General features: G+C 44.3%; 1 protein-coding gene across 1 annotated transcript in view; it reads right to left on the reverse strand.

Moving 5' to 3' along the window:
- Nucleotides 1-13,163: 13,163 nt before the first annotated feature.
- Nucleotides 13,164-18,665, reverse strand: part of LOC120933507 (NXPE family member 3-like) — a 99,104-nt gene continuing 93,602 nt past the window's right edge. The window contains exon 6 of the mRNA XM_040346748.1: nucleotides 13,164-13,961. Coding sequence (XP_040202682.1) covers nucleotides 13,429-13,961 — 533 coding nt within the window. The 3' untranslated portion in view covers nucleotides 13,164-13,428. The remainder of the gene's footprint in view (nucleotides 13,962-18,665) is intronic.

Below are 18,665 nucleotides of genomic sequence, written 5' to 3' on the forward strand. Positions count from 1 at the left end.
AGAGGTAATCAAATACCACCAAAAGAAAGCTCTATTTGTGGGGAAAAAAGGACGCCAATTTTGTTTGGGAGCCACTTCGCATGACCGCGCAATTGTCAGTTAAAGCGACGCAGTCCCGAATCTCAAAAAGTGCTCTGGTCTTTGGGCAGCAATATGGTTCGGGGGGTTAAGTGGTTAAAATGCATTGTTTACTGTGAAAATGACAGTTGCAGTTTGGGAGTTAACCACAAGGGGGCGCTAAAGGGGTTATGTATGACCTAATATGTGTTTCTAACTGTAGAGGCGTGTGGCTGTAGGTGTAACGTCATCGATTGTGTATCCCTATAAAAGGGATCACACGATCGATGACGCCGCCACAGTGAAGAACGGGGAAGCTGTGTTTACACACAGCTCTCCCCGTTCTTCAGCTCCGGGGACCGATCGCGGGACTCCAGCGGCGATCGGGTCCCGCGGTCCCGGTCACTGAGCTTCGGACCGGGTCCCGACCCATGGCTGGGCACTAGCAGAGGACGTACCTGTACGTGCATGTGCCCAGCCGTGCCATTCTGCCGACGTAAATGTGCAGGAAGCGGTCCTTAAGCGGTTAAACATAAATGGTATATATGGTCACGTCAAATTGCAAAGTACCAAAAGATGTAGGGTAACCTGTGAAACAAATACCTATAATCTATTACTCTAACCACTAGAGAGCTGCGCTATAGACGAAAGACGTCCACAGCACGGCTCTCAACTGCCGGGTGGACGTCCCTGGACGTCCTTTTATGTGCATTCCCCGCGCGCCGCTGGGGGCGCGCAGCGGGGAAACACTGTGCCCGGCGCATCGCTGAGAAGCCGATGCGTGTGCATGGCGGCCGCGATGTCCACCAAGTACCCGCAATTGGCGGTGACAGCAGGGACGTGGAGCTCTGTGTGTAAACACAGAGCTCCACGTCCTGTCAGGGAGAGAGGAGACCGATCTGTGTCCCTTGTACATAGGGACACAGCATTGGTCACCTCCCCCAGTCAGTCCCCCTCCACACACAGTTAGAACACACCCAGGGAATACATTTAACCCCTTCCTCACCCCCTAGTGTTAACCCCTTCCCTGCCAGTCACATTTATACAGTAATTCGTGCATTTTTATAGCACTGGTCGCTGTATAAATGTGAATGGTCCCAAAATTGTGTCAAAAGTGTCCGATATGTCCGCCACAATATCGCAGGCCTGACAAAAAAAAATCGCAGATCGCCGCCATTACTAGTAAAAAAAAATAAAATAAAAAAAATACACAGAATAGAAAATACTAGCCCACCTGGCTCTCTGTAGCAGTACTTCTGCACTTTATCCTGGTCACCCAGACCAGCGGACTCCTCAAAGTAGACAGCTTCCCTTTAGCAACTACGGCTCTGCCTCTTGCAGTCACCAACGTTCTGGCTGTCTCCTATAGCCTCTCTGACATATATATATATATATATATATATATATATATCAGTGGCAGCTGGTGAAGTTTTATGATGGGGGGGGCGCAATACCCCGCCCTTCCACATTTGGTCCCTCCCACTTCTCATAAGCCACACCCCTTATATAATCCACCACTCCGTCCCCTGTATTCCACTCAATGTCAGGAGTATACAGCTCAGCGTCACAGCACAGAGTATATAGCCCCAGCATCACAAATCATGGTATATAGCGCAGCCTTACAGATCGGTGCAAACAAACTAAAATATGACACTGTTAGTAATGAAGGACTCGAAATGGGCAGGAGATTACCAGAGACTGCGGACATACTGCACAAGATTACCAGAGACTGCGGACATACTGCACAGGATTACCAGAGACTGCGGACATACTGCACAGGATTACCAGAGACTGCGGACATACTGCACAAGATTACCAGAGACTGCGGACATACTGCACAGGATTACCAGAGACTGCGGACATACTGCACAAGATTACCAGAGACTGCGGACATACTGCACAGGATTACCAGAGACTGCGGACATACTGCACAGGATTACCAGAGACTGCGGACATACTGCACAAGATTACCAGAGACTGCGGACATACTGCACAAGAGTACCAGAGACTGCGGACATACTGCAGAAGATTACCAGAGACTGCGGACATACTGCAGGAGATTACCAGAGACTGCGGACATACTGCAAAAGATTACCAGAGACTGCGGACATACTACACAAGATTACCAGAGACTGCGGACATACTGCACAAGATTACCAGAGACTGCGGACATACTGCACAAGATTACCAGAGACTGCGGACATACTGCACAAGATTACCAGAGACAGAGACTGCGGACATACTGCACAAGATTACCAGAGACTGCAGACATACTGCAGGAGATTACCAGAGACTGCGGACATACTGCAGGAAATTACCAGAGACTGCGGACATACTGCAAAAGATTACCAGAGACTGCGGGCATACTACACAAGATTACCAGAGACTGCGGACATACTACACAAGATTACCAGAGACTGCGGACATACTGCACAAGATTACCAGAGACTGCAGGAATTACTTGTCCTGCGACTTGGGACTTAAATGTTGCATGACAAGTCGTTTCCAATGAGAACCGTTCATATCTGTGCGACTTCAAAGTAGTCCCTGCATTACTTTGGTCCCACTTTGATGCAACTTGAGGTCCGTAGACCTCGAGAATACACAGGCATTGCTTTAAAGGAGTTCTCTGAGCTAAAACTTTTAACCCCCGCTGTGCCCGGGCTGTAAAACTATACAAAATAAACTTTCACTTACCTGCCTACGATCCCCCGTTGTTCCGATATCGCCGTCCCGTTCTCCGGTCCCGGTCTCTTCCACTTCCTGGGGGTCGGTGACTCACAGTGCGCTCAGCCTATCAGCGGCCGCAACGGGACATTGCTGCGGCCGCTGATAGGCTGAGCGCACTGTGAGTCACCGACCCCCAGGAAGTGGAAGAGACCGGGACCAGAGAACGGGACGGCGATATCGGAACAACGGGGGATCGTAGGCAGGTAAGTGAAAGTTTATTTTGTATAGTTTTACAGCCCGGGCACAGCGGGGGTTAAAAGTTTTAGCTCAGAGAACTCCTTTAAGTCACATCAGAATTGCAGTAGAATTGTGCAACTTTCAGACTGCATTAGCCTGAAAGTCGCAAGAATCTGCCACAATTTTTTGGTGCGATTTTGCAGCGACTTGAAGCAATGCCTATGTATTCTGGAGGTCTATGGACCTCAAGTCACATCAAGGTGGGACAAAAGTAATGCAGGGACTACTTCAAAGTTGCACAGATATGAACAGTTCTCATTGGAAATCATCGGGTCCAACTTATCCTGCAACTTTCCAGTCCCAAGTCGCAGGACAATTTGCAAGCGGGGGGTGGGGCGGTGTTGACGGCCGATATTTTCCCTGCACATTCAGTATAAAAAAAAGTTTTTTTTTTAATAACTGGGGGGGGGGGGGTTGTGGTCTGGTGGGGTAGTGTTACCGCCCGCTATTTGTGCTGTAATGAATTTTTACATAGAAAAGAAATGTTGTTAATAAATGGGTAAATTAATTATAAAAAAAAGATTTTTTTAATAACCGTTATTGGAAAAATCTTTTTTTTATAATTCATTTACCCATTTATTAACAACATTTATTTTCTATGTAAAAATTCATTACAGCACAAGTAACACTACAGCCGGCGGTAACACTACCCCACCAGACCACCTCCTCCCCCCCCCCCCCCCCCAGTTATTAAAAAAAAAAACTTTTTTTATACTTAATGCTAAATTGAATCAAATATAAAAAATAAGCGGGGGGGGGGGGGGGGCCGTCTGCCCGCCGAATACGAAAATAATTTGGGGAAATCGCGGGAGGGGTTGGATGCTGTGAAGCGGCCGCCAATGTAGAGACAGGCAGGCTTACCTCTTCCACGGTCGGGCGCACTGAGCTCGGGCTGACCCAACGTCACTTCCTGTTTTCCCAGTGACGTCGGAACGAGCACAGAGACGGGCGGGTGCACACAGACAGTGTATGCACCCGCCCGGCCATAACAATACACTCCATCGCGCCGGAAGCGAGTGGCGCGATGGAGAACGCCACAATGGCATATTTTTTGTGCCAATGTAGCGCCGCGTCTGCAATCCCGTGATTGCACAGACGTGGCGCTACTCCAACAGCACTGTTCCCGGCGTCCGGCGCGCGGACACAGAGCACATAAAGCCCGTTTTTGGGGGAAAAAAATTCTTAAAGGGACAGACTTAAAAACAAAATATTTTTTTTTTTTTTTTTTTTTACTGACTGTGGGATGGGGGGCGGTGCCCGGGCGCCCCTATGGACGGGCCGCCACTGATATATATATAGCGTCATGTCACATCTGAGTATAAAATTGAAGAGAGGCACCTCTAATTGTAGCAATATGGTTACATTTAATGAAGGTACAACATTTAGCAACTCATATGGTTGATGATTAAAAGAGAAACATCTAAATATGCAGGCATCCGGGGTAAAGCTGTCCACATAGACCGTCCTCCGCACCGCTGACGACGTTGTCCCTTCCATGCTTCGCTCCATGAGTGCTTCTCGCTTTCAGATTGCTCTACTGCAGGGTAGTCTTCCCGGTCACAGAAAAGCCAGGGGGAAAAAAAAACAGGGGGAGAGAGGCTGCCGCGGAGGGCTGGGAGAGCACTGGCCTGCCTAGCTGTCAGCTACTGAGAGTGCGAGAGGGTGAGTCACTGGAGGTCAGGTGAGAGGGGCTCTCAGGCACACGTCCGTCTGTTAGGTATGTTAGGTATGGACGTCGGAACAGCGTAAAATTTTTCACGTTTTACATCGTTTGCGTAAGTCGTTCGCGAATAGGGCTGGGCGTCATTTACGTTCACGTCGAAAGCATTGGCTTTTTGCGGGTTAATTTGGAGCATGCGCACTGGGATACTTTCACGGACGGCGCATGCGTAAAAAGCGTCAATTACGTGGGGTCACAATAAATTTACATAACACACGCCCACATCTTCCACATTTGAATTAGGCGGGCTTACGCCGGCCTATTTACGCTACGCCGACGCAACTTTGCTTTGTAAATACTGCACTTGCCTGTCAAAGTTGCGGAGGCGTAACGTAAATAGGATACGTTACGCCCGCACAAAGATGCGCTCTCCTACGTGAATCTGGCCCACAGTGTTTTCCATGTATTCCAATGGCTCTAGTTCACACCATGCAGTCAGTTTCCGGTGCAGAAACTGACTGGAAACTCACTGCCACTGGAATACATGGAAAACACTGGGCATGCATTTTGTGCAGAAGAAAAGCGCACAGAACTGAACGGAACTGCATATATACTCGAGTATAAGCTGAGGCACCTAATTTTACCACAAAACACTGGGAAAACGTATTGACTCGAGAATAAGCCTAGGGTGTCCATCTGCATGCCTCACTGTGCCCATGCCTCACTGTGTCCATGTGCATGCCTCACTGTGTCCATGCCTCACTGTGCCCATGACTAGACTGACGTTTAACCACTTAAGGACCGCCTCCTGCACATATACGTCGGCAGAATGGCACGGCTGGGCACATCAACGTATATATACGTCCTGTACTTGTACCCAGCCGTGGGTCGCGGGCGCGCGCCCACGGCCCGGTCCGAGTGCGGCGATCGGTCCCCGGAGCTGAAGAACGGGGAGAGCCGTGTGTAAACACGGCTTCCCCGTGCTTCACTGTGGTGGCGTATCGATCGTGTCATCCCCTTTATAGGGGAGACTCGATCGATGACGTCACACCTACAGCCACACCCCCCTACAGTAGTAAACACACACAAAGTGAACCCTAACTCCTACAGCGCCCCCTGTGGTTAACTCCCAAACTGCAACTGTCATTTTCACAATAAACAATGCATTTTAAATGCATTTTTTGCTGTGAAAATGACAATGGTCCCAAAAATGTGTCAAAATTGTCCGAAGTGTCCGCCATAATGTCGCAGTCACGAAAAAAATCGCTGATCGCCTCCATTAGTAGTAAAAAAAAAAATGCAATAAAACTATCCCCTATTTTGTAAACGCTATAAATTTTGCGCAAACCAACCGATAAACGATTATTGCGATTTTTTTTTTTTACCAAAAATAGGTAGAATACGTATCGGCCTAAACTGAGGGGAAAAAAAATGTATATATGTTTTTGGGGGATATTTATTATAGCAAAAAGTAAAAAATATTGCATTTTTTTCAAAATTGTCGCTATATTTTTGTTTATAGCGCAAAAACTAAAAACCGCAGAGGTGATCAAATATCACCAAAAGAAAGCTCTATTTGTGGGGAAAAAAGGACGCCAATTTTATTTGGGAGCCACGTCGCACGACCGCGCAATTGTCTGTTAAAGCGACGCAGTCCCGAACTGTAAAAACACCTTGGGTCTTTAGGCAGTATATTGGTCCGGGGCTTAAGTGGTTAACATAGGGGTCTATGGAAGGGGTGTCCAGCTTTGAAAAATCGTTGCTCCCCAGCCGTAGGTCTCCCAGACAACGAACTTGTCACACTAATAGAGGAGTAATGGGGCTACATGTGTTCTAAGTTTCGGGTCCAGGGGACCTACGACCCCAAAGTCACCGGAGAAATGACTGTTTAACATGGGAGTCTATGGAAAGGGTGCCCAACCATAGGTTCCCCGGACAACAAACATTGCACACTTGTAGAGGAAGACAAGGGGTACATGTGTGCCAAGTTTGAGGCCAGTATCGGGTCCCCAAAGTCCGGGAGATCAGGTGCAAAAAGGTGACTCGAGTATAAGCCGAGGGGGGCATTTTCAGCACAAAAAAATGAGCTGAAAAACTCGGCTTATACTCGGCTTATACTCGGCTTATACTCGAGTATATACAGTAGCCCATATATTTTTCTGCTGCTATGTAGTGTAAATGAGCATGACAGATGAGGTTGTCATAAAGATACAAATTTCCAGCATAATATTGGTATAAGAGGTAAGTGTAAGCTATTAACTAGAAAGGGTTTACTGCATGTAGACACATAATAAAAATATCGCACAGGATTGTATAAAGTTCCAGGATCTATAAGTTACAATTTCCACAAACAAAGGAACAAAGTAAAGCTTTATGGCAAACCTACTGGTGGTAAATCATATCTTTACAGAAACGGCTGTCACCCTGACTATTCTCAACATCAATATTTGTAGACACAATCCAGAGAAAGAACTTCACATTAGGGAAAAAAAAATACTCTATACAAAGTAAAACCCTAAAACATACATTTCTAAAAAAAGATTACTCCAAAAATTCAGTTGAGGACATCTATCAAATATTTCTAAATCCTTCAGTCCCTCTTAACCACTTCCATACCAGGCATTTACGCACCTTCCCGCCCAGGCCAATTTTCAGCTTTCACTTTGAATGGCAATTGCGCGGTCATGCTACACTGAACCCAAACAAAATTGGCGTCCTTTTTTCCCCACAAATAGAGCTTCCTTTTGATGGTATTTGATCGCCTCTGCGATTTTTTTTTTTTTGCGTAACAACTAAAAAAAGACAGAAAATTTGGAAAAAAATTACGTTTATATTTTTTTCTGTAAATTTTTTTGTAAATAAGTACGTTTTCTCTTTCAATTACGGGCACTGATATGGCGGCACTGATGGGCACAGATGAGATGGCACTGATGGACATCGATGAGGTAGTACTGATGGGCACCGATGAGGTGGCACCGATGGGCACTGATTGGCGGCGCTGGTATGCGGCACTGATGGGCACTCATAGGCGTCACTGATGGGCACTCATAGGCGTCACTGATGGGCACTCATGGGCGGCACTGATGGGCACTCATGGGCGGCACTGATGGGCACTCATGGGCGGCACAGATGGCCACTCATAGGCGGCACTGATGGGCACTCATAGGCGGCACAGATGGGCACTCATGGGCAGGAATGATGGGTGGCACTGATGGGTACTTATGGGTGGCACAGATGGGCACTGATAGGTGGGCACTGGGCATGGATGGGCAGTGTGGGGTGGCACTGATGGACACTGTGGGGTGGCACTGATGGATCCATGTTGCCAGTCAGTGCCCATTTGTGGGCACTGATTGGCATCTTTTTTTTTTTTACTGCCCTTTTTTTTTACTGACTTTTTTTTATTTTATTGCCCTTCCCTGGTGGTCCAGGGTGGGCTTCCCTGGTGGTCCAGTGTGGCGATCCGAGGGGGGGGCTGCGATCGGAAAATCCTATCGTCTGTAGCAATTCCGACGCGCAAAATTCAGACACATCGTTGAAAACAATTCTACGCATGCTCGGAAACATTGAACTTAATTTTCTCGGCTCATCGTAGTGTTGTACGTCGCCACGTTCTTGAAGGTCAAAAGTTCAGAGAACTTTTGTGTGACCGTGTGTATGCAAGCCAAGCTTGAGCGGGATTCTGTTGGAAAAACCATCCAAGGTTTTTCCGACGGAAAATCTGCTTGTGTGTACGTGGCATTAGGAAGAACTAATAAACATGATTAAGTCAGCACTTGGAGAAATAGGCAGCTAGCAAAATGGGGTCAATATGCAAAACTCTCTCTTACATATATAATAAATGCAGCACCAAAAATAATGGAAGTGCAGTTAAATTTCTATCATCATTAATAACACCACTAATAAAACTAAAATGTGATGAATGTGTTAAAAATTGTGCATCAGTTCATCCACGTGTGCCACAAAATATTCAGATTTGTGCATAAATAAATATATAAAAAGTTCCAACGGTTTATAAGTGTAATTGTGCAAATGTAATTCAGTGTAATTGTGTAAATTATTCAAACTTCATCCAATTCATCCAGAATTTATCTAGTGATAAATTTTTCAACTGGAAAATATTATGGCCCAGATTCACGTAGGAGATACGACGGTGTATCTCCAGATACGCCGTCGTATCTCTGAGTCTGAGGCGTCGTATCTTGGCGCCTGATTCAAAGAATCAGATACGCCAGAATTTCTCTAAGATACGACCAGCGTAAGTCTCCTATGCCGTCGTATCTTAACTGCATATTTACGCTGGCCGCTAGGGGCGTGTACGCTGATTTACGCCTATTATATGTAAATCAGTTAGATACGCCTATTCACGAACGTACGCCCGGCCGTCGCAGTACAGATACGCAGTTTACGTTAGGCTTTTTCCGGCGTAAAGTTACCCCTTCTATATGAGGCGCAGCCAATGTTAAGTATGGACGTTGGGCCAGCGTCTAATTTTCCGTCGTTTGCGTAAGTCGTTCGCGAATAGGGCTGTGCGTCATTTGCGTTCATGTCGAAAGCATTGGCTTTTTGCGGGTTAATTTGGAGCATGCGCACTGGAAACTTTCACGGACGGCGCATGCGTTCGTAAAAAGCGTAATTTACGTGGGGTCACAATAGATTAACATAAAACACGCCCACATGTTCCATATTTGAATTAGGCGGGCTTACGCTGGCCTATTTACGCTACGCCACCGCAACTTTGTGAATACGGCACTTGCCTGTCAAAGTTGCGGATGCGTAGCGTAAATAGGATACGTTACGCCCGCTCACAAATACGCGCTCCCTACGTGAATCTGGGCCCTTATCTACATATGATAATCTAATAGATTTTTTTATTACACAGATAGTTTATTACAACTTAAAGCGGGTGTTCACCCCCAAATCAACCTTCTGACATTAGTTCCAGCATACTGCTAACATCTGCAGTATGCTGTTTTTTTTTTTTTTTTTCCCCGCTACTTATCGTTTTATGAGGCGTTGTTATCCGGTTCCGAGCGGGGAATCCTGCGGGGAGTAGGCGTTCCTAAGCGAAGAGGAGTTGATTGACGGGCTGCTAAAGCGCGTCACGGCTTCCAAAAATACCCGAAATGACACTCGGTGTTTACGGTGCTAAACGGCGCCTGCGCCTGCCGTGCAGAGCTGACTGCGCAGGCGCCGTAAACACCCGTCACTCTCGGGTATTTTCGGAAGCCGTGATGCGCTTTAGCCGCCGCAAATTACACAAGTTAGTGCCCGATCCACAAAGCACTTACCTGGAAATTTGCAGCGGAGTAACTTAAATCCGTCCGGCGCAAGGCGGGCCCAATCGAATGGGGCGAGTCCCATTTAAATTAGGCGCGCTCCCGCGCCGGACGTACTGCGCATGCTCCCGATGCTATTTTCCCGACGTGCTTTGCGCGAAGTTACGTTGCGCCGAGTTTTGTGAATTGCGGCGGGAAAAATAAAAGATTAAAAAAAAAAAAAAAAAACGACGCGGGAATGACGGGTATACTTTTGCATGGTAGAGTACCTTTACACTTTTGTAAAGGTACCCTATCTTTGCGACGGCAAACTAACACTTACGGCGACTTAACGAAGGGAAAAAGCTTTGTGGATCTCCGTAAGTGCTAATTTGCATACCCGACGCTGGATTACGACGAGAAATGCCCCCAGCGGCGGCCGCGGTACTGCATCCTAAGATCCGACAGTGTAAGTCCATTACACCTGTCGGATCTTAGGACTAGCTATGCGTAACTGATTCTATGAATCAGCCGCATAGTTAGAAACAGAGATACGACAGCGTATCAGTAGATACGCCGTCGTATCTCTTTTGTGAATCTGGCCCAGTATTCTATAAATTTGTCATATATAGTTTGTTTATCACTTGTTATTTCAAAATAAAAAAATTTGAAAGAGAAGAAATAACTTTGAGCATGAACACCTTTGTGCTATTCTCTCCTTTATTGTACAAGTGATTCAATCTTCCACCAATTCAACTGCAATTTATTTAAAGTGTTTAATGCTTGAATCTCATTTTTTCTGCTGAATTGGTGGAAGTTTGAATTTTTTGCACAATTACTCATTAACTTTATTTATGCACACAATGTTATATATTGTAGCACATGCGAATGAATGCATGCACTATTTTTCATATGTTTATGACATTAAAGTTTTATTAGAGGTGTTATTAACCACTTCAATAACGGACAAGTCACTATTTTCATATCTTGTGTGTTCTGTCACCGGCGCAAATTTTTTATTCTTTGATGTTTATCAATTTACTATATCTGCTGCAGTTACTGTAAACACCTCCAGGGGGTGTAATAATATGGAGAATAGATATTTATATATGTTACACATATACTACTGCGCTGATTCCGTGCAAAATTTACTTTTAACCACTACAGATATAACAATTCCAATCTATTTTTAAACTTAAAACGTTTAAATATTTAAATATACAATAACACCAACGTGCTCAAAAACGTGACACGCGATATACAATCACGGATAATGCAAAACAACATAAAATATAAACATGCACAAAGAAAGTCCAATGTTGCCAAATTCCAAAAAATGTATATATATGGTGCCAGTATTCTTGACTGAAATTCTGTGACTTTTTCACCCTCTGTGTGTCACCACCACCTCTTATGTGCTAAACTCTCACCAGATAAAGGTAGGTATATAGGGCCAGATCCACAAACCACACCGTCGTATCCCTGTTTCTATCTATGCGACTGATTCACAGAATCAGTTACGCATAGATATTCCTAAGATCCGGCAGGTGTAATAGTTTTACACTGTCGAATCTTAGGATGCAGTACCTCGGCCACCGCTGGGGGCATTTCTCGTCGAAATTCCGCGTCGGGTATGCAAATTAGCACTTACGGAGATCCGCGAACGCAAACGCAAAATTAGGGCTGCTTTTACAAAGTGTAAAGTTAGTACACCATGTAAAAGTAGACCCTTCTTTCCCGCGACGCTGTCAAAAATTTTTTTGAATTTTTTTTTTCCCCGCCGCATCTCTTTTTTTTCCCGACGCAACTTTTTTTACCCGGCGCGATTCACAAAACTCGGCGCAACGTAACTTCGCGCAAAGCACGTTGGGAAAATCGCGTCGGGAGCATGCGCAGTACGTCCGGTGCGGGAGCGCGCCTAATTTAAATGGGACTCGCCCCATTAGATTGGGCACGCCTTGCGCCGGACGGATTTAAGTTACACAGCCGAAAATTTCTAGGTAAGTGCTTTGTGGATCGGGCACTTAGGTAGAAATTTTGCGGCGGTGTAACTTAAATCCCAAAAATTAAGTTGCGCCCGCTGTACGTGGATCTGGCCCATAGCCTGTAATTAATATCCAGGTGTGTGTCTCCTCAAAGTTGTGGCAATCTTTCCGTCTCCCCTCAGATCAATATGCAGAAACACTTTTGCATCAACACCAGCCTCTGACTGCTTTCCTTACTTCAAAAGAAGAAAACTCCACACGGTGTAGTATGCAAAAGTAGGGCAGTTTTATTTGTAAACATAAAAATTTTCACTCACATTTGCGCATTTGTGTCATAAAATATTGCAAAAAAACGCCATTTTATTCTCTAGGGTCCCTACTTAAAAAAATATATATATATATATATATATATATATGTGTTTGGGGGTTATAAGTACGTTTCTCGTAAAAAAAAAGTAGATTTTTACATGTGTATGAAAGTGTCAGAATTGTGCCGGTATTGAGGTAGTTACCACTTTCACCCCCTTCTTGCCCAGGCCGATTTTTAGCTTTCGGCACCGTCACATTTTGAATGACAATTGCGCAGTCATGCAATACTGTATACAAATTAAATTTTAAGAAGTTTGCTGAGACAGATAGAGCTTTCTGTTGGTGGTATTTAATCCCTACTGCTTCAACCTTAAACCACAACAAGTAGGGCCAGGTCTGGATATGAAGAAGCAGGACTGATGCCGCGTACACACGGTCGTTTTTTGTGATAAAAAAAACGTATTTTTTTCTCATGAAAAAAATGATGTTTTTTTAAAACTTCATTTTAAAAAACGACGTAGCATACACACCATTGTTTTTTCAAAGAGCTCTAGCAAAGCGCGGTTACGTTCAGCACGTACGGCGGCACTCTGTTCCATTCAAGCTTGCGTCATAACTTGCTTCTGACGCTGTAAACCGATTAATAAACGCTTATTGCGTTTTTTTTTTTTACCAAAAATATGTAGAATATGTATCGGCCTAAAATGAGGAAAAATATGTTTTATATATATTTTTGGGGGATATTTATTATAGCAAAAAGTAAAAAATATTGTTTTTTTTTCAAAATTGTCACTCTATTTTTGTTTATAGTGCAAAAAAATAAAAACCGCAGAGGTGATCAAATACCACCAGAAGAAAGCTCTGATTGTGGGAAAAAAAGGCGCCAATTTTGTTTGGGAGCCATGTCGCATGACCGCACAATTGTCAGTTAAAGCGACGCAGTGCCGAATCGCAAAAAGTGGCCCGGTCATCCGGGGCTTAAGTGGTTAATCTTCAATAAACCATTCAGATTTTTAAATGTGATTGCACAGACCTCTGTCTTTTCTGTTCACATTGCAGGTTCAGCCAGTCAAGGCTGTGGAGGCCATCATGAGGCAGATGTTAGACAAATCCCAAGCAGCAGCAGGTTATGTCATAGGGTTTCTTCCCTTAAGTTTACATCTCTTGCCTAATTGTCAATAAGTTAGGTCCATTATGTTGGACATATATAAGACAACACAAGGTCCACCTCATTCCTGATGACTGGCGGACCTGGGTGAATATTATCAGGAAGGTAGTGACACGACGTCATGTCCCAGGCATCTATAATAGTAACTGCCATGCCTTTGAAGGCCTCCCTCAGTAAGATGTCCAATTGAAGAGACAACCAATCACTGCCATATATTGACTTGTATCCCGTGTTTGCTGATTTGATAATCACTTTGGTCTCTGGGCTACGGAAAAGTAAAGATGCGATGGCTTGACGGACTCTCTCCAACCTATCCAAATAGACACTCACAGGGAAGGTGGTGAAATGGGCCCACAGAGTCAATGCCACAATGGTCTGAGGTCCTCCACCAATCCCAGCCAAATGGGCCCCCTCGTAGTGTAAGTCAGAGACCATTGTTTTGCCAGTCCTCAAGGGCAACCCATGGCCTCTCCATCGCATGACAAGACCCGCATTAGGATCCACAGCTAACAGAGGTCCTGACTTATAGTTGACATGTAGATCTATCCTCTTGAGACCTTAGAAAAAAATAATTAAAAAAAACATATAATTACTTAACCATTTTAGAGTTACAAAGTATATATAACGTATTCAAATAGTGAAATTGAAATTAAAGCGGTGGTTCACCCACACTGACAACATTTTACCATCAAATTAGGCATAGTAGCGCGAGCTACAGTATGCCTGTATTGATTTTTTTATCCCCATACTCACTGTGCAATCCTCTATAGAAGATTCCGACTCCCCGCGGGGAATGGGCGTTCCTATCAAGAGGGAGGATGATTGACGACCGGCTATGGCACGTCACGCTCCCCGAAGATAGCCGGAACAGGTCTCGGCTCTTCACGGCGCTATACGGCGCCTGTGCACAGACTATGCACAGGCGCCGTGAAGCGCCAAGTCCTATTTCGGCTATTTCCGGAGAAGCGTGACGTGCCATAGCCGGCCGTCAATCATCCTCCCTCTTGATAGGAACGCCCATTCCCCGCGGGGAGTCGGAATCTTCTATAGAGGATTGCACAGTGAGTACGGGGATAAAAAAATCAATACAGGCATACTGTAGCTCGCGCTACTATGCCTAATTTAATGCTATAAAAAAAAAATGTTTCATTAGGGTGAACCACCGCTTTAAAATTATATATAAACAGCGCTAGTGTGTGTATGACCCACACAAATAAATATTAAAGAATATATAAGTAAATAAGATAAATAAACAAATGAGCAGAACCCGTGAATGAAAGTGTTCATAAGCAAAAATAGTTCATAGGTGTTAGAAAAAACAAGGAAAAAAAAAAACTTTCTCTTTCTCAAATGTGAAATCTTCAAGATAAATCTTCAAAGAAATCTTCCACCACACCCGATGTGTAAAGTGAATCCTCCACCAATAAAATTGGCCACTCACCAGAACGATTTGCCTGACACTCTCGTGTTTCGGCACAATAGCATGTAATAGTTGTTCAAACCATTAAGTGAGCTTCCATATCCAACCATGTGATGAATAAGATCCTCATAAATAATGAAGAAAGCATATAATAGTGTGATAACGTAAAAACAGTTTTAATACACACCACATAAAAATCAGCAAAAGTTGCACTCACAAAAATTCAAAATCAAACTCGTGAATCAAAACAAGGCAGAACTCCTTCAATATTCGTATGGCTGATGAACTACGGTCACGGCGGACCTAATTTAATCGCTCATTTTAGAGTTATGCCGCGTACACACAACGGTTTTTCATGACGTGAAAAATGCAATTTTTTTAAAATGGTCATTAAAAACGATCGTGTGTGGGCTCCAGAGCATTTTTCTTGACGTGAAAAATGGGCATTAAAAATTTAGAACGTGCTCTAAATTTTTGCGGCGTTTTTCACGTTGTCGTTTTTCACGTGGTGAAAAACGGTCGTGTGTAGGCTTTAGCGACGTGAAAAAACGTGCATGTTCAAAAGCAAGTTATGAAACGGGAGCACTCGTTCTGGTAAAACTAGCGTTTGTAATGGAGATAGCACATTCGTCACGCTGTAACAGACTGAAAAGCACGAAGAATGAAAAGCGCAAATCGTCTCTCACCAAACTTTTACTAACACAAAATCAGCAAAAGCAGCCCAAAGGGTGGCGCCATCCGAATAGAACTTCTCCTTTATAGTGCCGTCGTATGTGTTCATCACCGCGCTTTGCTCAAGCATTTTTTTTCACGATCGTGTGTAGACAAGGCAGGCTTGACAAGAATCATGTCGAAAAAAACTCTGTTTTTTTCTAGGACATTAAAAAAGGTTGTGTGTATGCGGCTTAAAGTGGAGGTTCATCCGTAAATGACAATTTTTAAGATTAGATTCATGCTCATTTTGTCTAGGGGAATTGGGTATTTTTTTTTAAATTGAAGCCGTACTTACCGTTTTAGAGATACATCTTCTCCACCGCTTCCGGGTATGGGCTGCGGTACTGGGCGTTCCTTCTTGATTGACAGGCTTCCGACGGTCGCATCTATCGCGTCACAATTTTCTGAAAGTAGCCGAACGTCGGTGCGCAGGCGCCGTATAGCGCCGCACCGACGGCTTCTTTCGGAAAATCGTGACGCGTTAGATTCGACCGTCGGAAGCCTGTCGGAAGACTGTCAATCAAGAATGAACGCCCAGTCCCGCAGCCCATACCCGGAAGCGGCGGAGAAGATCGCTCTCTAAAACGGTAAGTACGGCTTTGTTTTTAAAAAAACTACCCGATTCCCCTAGACAAAATGAGCATGAATCTAATCTTAAATTTTTTTTTTAGGGTGAACTCCCGCTTTAAGGCAGTAAAACTGTATCCCTAAAATGTTTATCTTAAAAAAAAAAAAAAAAACACTATGTAAAAAAAAGAGTATACTCGATGGACCAGTTGATCTTTTTTCCGCAATCACTCTTCTAAGTTTAGAGTGGATATTATATCAAACATATAAAGGAGCTAGCTTGTAACTTATACTTATTGCTTATACAAATCTATGTCAGACTCCACTCCCACTCTGTTATTCCAACAAATCCTCAATGAAATACCCCACACTTCTGGGTATGGGGGAACATGTGGCTTCCTCTCATTATGCCGTGCTCAGACCTGAGCAGCCAATGGTGTAGGCTCTGTCATGAAGCATACGCAGTACAGATGGAAAGGTGGAGTAAGTGAGCGTAAGTGGTCGGGATGGGTGGGGGGGATTTAAAGTGTATCTAAGCCCAAGTCCAAAAAAGTAATATATTGCATCTTACCAGTCCTTAGATGCGGTAGCTGCACTAGTTTTTCTTTTCACCTGGTGATCCTGCCAAAAACACTGTAGGATGACAACGTTCACTCACTGTTCTGTATCTATAAAAGAACAGCGCTGTCACTCTAGGACAGCAACCAGGTTAACACCGCAGAACATCTTACCTCTCCTCATCTGCATACCATAGTAAGGAGGCATTCTGTTCGCAAAATTGCTCCTATAGGAAATTAGCTCACTGTATTTGTGGCAGGATCAATGGGTATTTTTTTTCCCTTTATTAAACAGATATAACAAACCCTTTCAATAATATACAGTGGCAAGAAAAAGTATGTGGAATTAAAAAAATTTGCATTAATTTGCTATTAATTACGATTTGATCCTCATCTAAGACACAGCAATAGACAAGCACAAGGGCCCAGATTCTCAAAGGAGATACGATGGCGTATCTCCAGATACGCCGGCGTATCTCCAGATACGCCGTTGTATCTCTGAGTCTGAGCCGTCGTATCTATGCGCCTGATTCTTAGAATCAGTTACGCATAGATTTCTATTAGATCCGACCGGCGTAAGTCTCTTACGTCGTCGGATCTTAACTGCATATTTACGCTGGCCGCTAGGGGCGTGTACGCTGATTTACGCCTAGAAATATGTAAATCAGCTAGATACGCGAATTCACGAACGTACGCCCGGCCGATGCAGTACAGATACGCCGTTTACTTTAGGCTTTTCCCGGCGTAAAGTTACCCCTGATATATGAGGCGTACATGCGGCATAACAATGTTAAGTATAGACGTCGTTCCTGCGTCGAATTTTAAAATGTTAACGTTGTTTGCGTAAGTCGTTCGCGAATGGGGCTGGATGTCCTTTACGTTCACGTCAAAACCAATACGTCCTTGCGGCGTACTTTGGAGCAATGCACACTGGGATATGTCCACGGACGGCGCTTGCGCCGTTCGTAAAAAGCGTCATTTACGTGGGATCACATAACATTTACATAACACACGCCCACATCTTCCAAATTTGAATTAGGCGAGCTTACGCCGGCCTATTTACACTATGCCGCCGCAACTTACGAAGCAAGTGCTTTGAGAATACTGCACTTGCACGTCTAAGTTGCGGAGGCATAACAAAAATAGGATACGTTACGCCCGCACAAAGATACGCCGATCTACGAGAATCTGGGCCAATGTGTTTAAGCTAATAACACACAAACAATTCAAATTGTTGTGTCTTTATTGAACATGCACATTAAACATTCACAGTAATGGAAGAAAAAAGTGAGTGAACTCTTGGCAATAATAGCTGGTCGAACCTCCTTTGGCAGAGATGGTTTCAAGTAGGTGCTTTTGGTAGCTCTGAATCTGACTTGTACAATATTCAGAAGGAATTTTTGACAATTGCGCTTTACAAAACTGCTTCAGCTCAGACACGTTTACAGAATGTCTGCTGTGAATGACTCTCTTGAAGTCCTTACACAGCATCTCTATGGGGTTAGGGTCATGGCTTTAACTGGGTCACTCCAAAAGGTGCATTTGTGTTTTTGAAGGCAGTCTGTGGTGGATTTGCTTTGAAGCTTGGCCTGCTACATCATCCAACTTCTACTAAGTTTCAGCTGTCAGACAGCCACCCTGACATTGTCCTTTAGTATTTTTCCATAAACTTAGGAGTTAATTTTCCCCTCGATGATGGCAAGTGGTCCACGTCTTAGCATCCTTCCTGAACAGTTCAACTTTTGTTTCATCAGTACAAAAAACATTTTCCCAGTAGCACTGCAGTGTTTGGTAGACTCATGAACAGGGATGTTTACAAGTTCCAGTGATGTCTTCCAACCTTTAGCTGCTGCTCATTCTTTACCTCATTGAAGATTCTGTGTCTTGCCTTGGAAATCATCTTGGCTGAGCAGCCACTTCTAGGAAGAGTAGCCACAGTACTAAACTGTCTCCATTTATAGACAATTTGTCTGTCGACTGATGGATGCCTAAACATTGCTTTG

This window comes from Rana temporaria, chromosome 3, assembly GCF_905171775.1.
Source record: "Rana temporaria chromosome 3, aRanTem1.1, whole genome shotgun sequence".
In the NCBI taxonomy this organism is placed as follows: Eukaryota; Metazoa; Chordata; class Amphibia; order Anura; family Ranidae; genus Rana; species Rana temporaria.